The sequence below is a fragment of the Tasmannia lanceolata genome, unplaced genomic scaffold (genome assembly GCF_043159265.1).
Source record: "Tasmannia lanceolata isolate RefF3 unplaced genomic scaffold, GAP_Taslan_0.1 ptg000006l, whole genome shotgun sequence".
NCBI classification, from domain to species: domain Eukaryota; kingdom Viridiplantae; phylum Streptophyta; class Magnoliopsida; order Canellales; family Winteraceae; genus Tasmannia; species Tasmannia lanceolata.
Window position 1 is genome coordinate 21,576,141 of NW_027518683.1, and position 4,140 is coordinate 21,580,280.

Sequence of the window (4,140 nt, forward strand, 5' to 3'; positions counted from 1 at the left end):
TCCCCACAAAGACTCATCTATTGCATTAATGGATTGCGTTGTTTGACGAAAATTTTCTCATATCTCATTGGTAGTTTTGTGTACTTGTTCTAGTCCCAAATCCTCTCTAGCAATAATGAGAGGGATATTGCCTATCTCACTTGATCATAAAATTGCATCCATAACACACTCTCTCTCTCTCTCTCTCTCTCTCTCTCTCTCTCTCTCTCTCTCTCACGCGCGCACACACACACAAGCATGCACACAAACACAAACAAGGGAGAGAAACATAAATGCACAGATACACAAAAAGCCCATAAAGGTCATTGGAGTATGATTCAAATAACTATATCAGTTACAAATTAATATCTTTAACACTAAACTGGTTTGTATTACTAAAACATATATTGTGATATCCATTTGAATTTTGCTTCTCATTGCAACAAGCACACTAAGGACAATAAGCTTATTAGATAGAGTGTTTCCTTTACTAGAGAGAAACAAATGTTCCTTTATTAGACAGAAACAAATTCACTGAGAGGGTATCAACGGCCACCAAAGAGGATTGACTCCCCAATCGATGACAAGTATCCACCTGACTTGTCCAAAGAAGGATATGACATGGCCAAAGCAGCATCCAAACCTTCATTGTGCCCCATTTCTAGAAAACTAGCTCTGAAACTATTTGTTGACATATCAGGTGGAGAAACATCGCCATCTAGAAACTGCAGGACTTGCCTCATGCTTGGCCTAGTGCTAGATACCGGATGCGAACAAAGCAATCCAAGCTTTAGCACCAGCTCCATTTCCTCCACTACGTAACCATTTCCCAAATTCGGATCACTTGTCTCTAAAATTATGCCTCTCCTCCAACATTCTGACACCCAATCAACAAGAACCAGTTCTTCTGCGGACACCCGTGGATCTATCGGTCTCCTTCCACAAGCAACCTCGAGTATAAAAGCCCCAAAGGAAAACACGTCGGTGCTAGTCGTCGCCTTTCCAGTTCTGCTTAACTCCGGTGCCATATAACCTAGTGTTCCAGCCATACGAGTAGTTTGAGGATCAGTCCCATGATCATATAATCTCGACAGACCAAAATCACCCAATCTTCCATTGAATTCATGATCTAGTAAAACATTGCTCGCTTTGACATCTCTGTGGATGACAAGCTGCTCCCATTCTTCATGCAAGTAATAAAGGCCGGAAGCTACTCCTTTGATGATTCTAAATCTTTGATCCCATGTTAGAACTGAAATTGGTTGATCAAATAGTAATTTATCAAGACTTCCATTGGGCATGAAATCATAGACCAAGAGGAGCTCTCCTTTACCCCGGCAATAGCCGAGCAGCCGTACCAAATTCCGGTGTCGGAGCCTTCCAATGCTGATGATCTCTGCTACAAATTCCCTCATCCCTTGCCTTGATTCATGGGAGACTCTCTTCACAGCAACTTCGACTTTGGAGGAAGGTAACACACCTTTGTACACCCTACCAAAACCTCCGATGCCCAGAAGCTCTCTGTCTCTGAATCCCTTGGTGGCCATGAATAGATCCTTGTATGAGAACCTTTGAGGTCCATATTCACGTTCCCAGTCCTCGAGTATCTCTTTGAATTTGATCTTCCTTCTCACAAAAAGAATAACGCTAGGGACGGTCACTAAGATGAAAACTAACATAATTGTTGGCAAAACAACTATCAATACTTTTGATTTCTTCTTGGGACCCCTCCGAGGAATCACAGGTAGGCGTGAAAAATCGATGTCTTGAGCATTCCCATTCATCTGAAAGCTCCATCCCAGAATATAATTTTGATAAGTTGGAATCGATCCCGTAGATGAAGAAAAACCCATGTACATATATTCTAACATAACCGATGAAAGATTAACCACAGAGGACAGGAGAGGACGATTGGGTTTAGGTTTCTTGCCAGGAGATATTGTTACATCAAGTTTCATATCAGTACCATTGTACTCTACCCAAACCTGCATGGGTTCTCCACTGCTGAGGCTTAAATTCTTGATCCCACCATTTTCATTTGCATAATAAGCTGCAGGGGCAGAGTTAATTGAATTTAAACTGTTGAAATCAATTCCCACATGGTTGCCATCAATATCCCCGAATTCCATGCTCTGGGAGGTATCAAGCTCAACCGCGAGAACCTGAGTTGAAGGATTCCCATTGTTGGTAAAATTGAAGAGGCCTAAATATTGGCTAGGTAGAGCTTCGTAGAGATTTGTCGAGGGGGCGATGAAGAAAGCAAACCCAGGGCCTCTTAAATAAGGATCTTGGGTGAGAATTGCAAAGACAAAAGTAGTAGAAAAGGAGTGAACAATACCGGTGGCAGAATCCCTGAATTTAAGGGCATTCTGGTAGAAGGCATGACCTTTGCTCTGCTGTGTACCGTGGTTTAGCTCCAAGAGGCCATCGAGTGTGATTCCTGCGGTGCCGCCACAGGGCACTTCGGTACTTCGGAATCCACTGTAGGCAAAACCATCATCATTGGAAGCTGCCAGTTTGATGAGAAGCAATAGTATGAACTTTGTAAACATGGCTGAAATCCAGCTAGAGAATTAAAAGTCCTAATGATAGCTTTTCATCTCTTGCATACCTTTTGATATAGGGGAATGACCGAAAAGTGTATGCCCCAGACATTACGAGTACACGCTATAGCCGTTAGATCTCAATCAAATGGGGGCTATGAGTGGGATCTATCCAAGCAGCAGCACCTAGAGGAAGAGGAGGGCCCACTGGTGAAGCCATGAACTGCATCATTCTTTTTTAATAGAATTAAAGTATCTTCTTACACACAAGAGGACGGAAATCATGTGGGGACAAGGCAATTAATTCTACAACTAGACGTACGCGTGGGTATTACTTCTACGACTAGAGGTGGGCGGAAGAAAACTTGGCTCGAGACCAATCCAGAGGAACTTTCCTCCAGCCCCTCTAATAGCAAGAGTGTGGAAATATGAATTCCATGCTTACTTTCAGAAGGAATTGATATTTCTACACCCCTTGCTACTAGACTATTAGCGATGGGTTGGAGGAAAGTTCCTCCAGACCGGTCTCGAGTCAAATTTTGTTGAGGTAGGCATGGGTACCTACAAAGAAGAGACTTTTCCCTCCTCTTTCTTAGTCATATGGGAAGAAACTTAATCTCTGTCTCTGATTGATGTTAACTTAATTTCTAAAATTTAACTCAACGAACTATTTCTGATCAAGTTTCTAGATTCCGACAATTGAGATAACATTGTTAATTTCAATGTAATTATATGCGGAAACATACCTCCGACCATGGCGATTAGAACTTGAAGATGCGAATTCCCAAGATCCGTCCGGCGAAACCCTAGATTTCCACACGTCCATGAACACTAAAGGGAATTCTTCAAGACTTAATGGCTTGATCGATGGAATCACAGGCACAAACTTCTTCTCAAATTTTTTTTTTTTTGAAAGATGACTTTAATGAGAGGCGTAAGGGATAAGATGTCCCTCTTTCCCAGAAATTACAACGGCCGTATCATTGAAAAATACAAGACATCTCTATATGATCAGAAGCTACAAAAATGGAGAGCAAGCTCATCCGCCTTCACATTTGCAGATCTTCTCCTTTGCTCAATAATTGGCTTCACCGAGCCCACTAAGTCTTTAATTTCCATGATCATAGGTCTAATACGCCATGGTCCTTTAGATTCGGAGGTTGCCCACAAGCAATCGTGTTCGCCAAATCACCTTCAATAATAAGCGGACCTTGCAAATTCAGGGCACACCATTGTAAACCAAATAATAGAGCCCTTACTTCCGCCTCATTTGCATCACATATACCGCCGGGACCCGAGTATGACATCACAACTTTCTCCTTCCAATTTCGGATGACTACACCAATACCCTCCTTCCCATGACTACCTATTGAACTCCCGTCAAAATTCAGCTTATACCAAACATACCTCCGACCATGGCGATTAGAACTTGAAGATGTGAATTCCCAATATCCGTCCGGCGAAACCCTTGATTTCCACATGTCCATGAACACTAAAGGGAATTCTTCAAGACTTGATGGCTTGATCGATGGAATCACAGGCACATACTTCTTCTCAATTTTTTTTTTGAAAGATGACTTTAATGAGAGACGTAAGGGACAAGATGTCCCTCTTTCCC

General features: G+C 42.2%; 1 protein-coding gene across 1 annotated transcript; it reads right to left on the bottom strand.

Annotated features, from left to right (window-relative positions):
- Nucleotides 1–281: 281 nt before the first annotated feature.
- LOC143880082 (L-type lectin-domain containing receptor kinase IV.1-like) lies at nt 282–3,405 on the bottom strand. The gene is made up of 2 exons (XM_077382841.1): nt 3,269–3,405; nt 282–2,488 (listed from the first exon to the last, which is right to left on the bottom strand). The coding sequence occupies exons 1-2, from the start codon at nt 3,276–3,278 to the stop codon at nt 525–527; spliced, it is 1,974 nt and encodes a 657-aa protein (XP_077238956.1). The 5' UTR covers nt 3,279–3,405; the 3' UTR covers nt 282–524.
- Between the last annotated feature and the right edge of the window lie 735 nt (nt 3,406–4,140).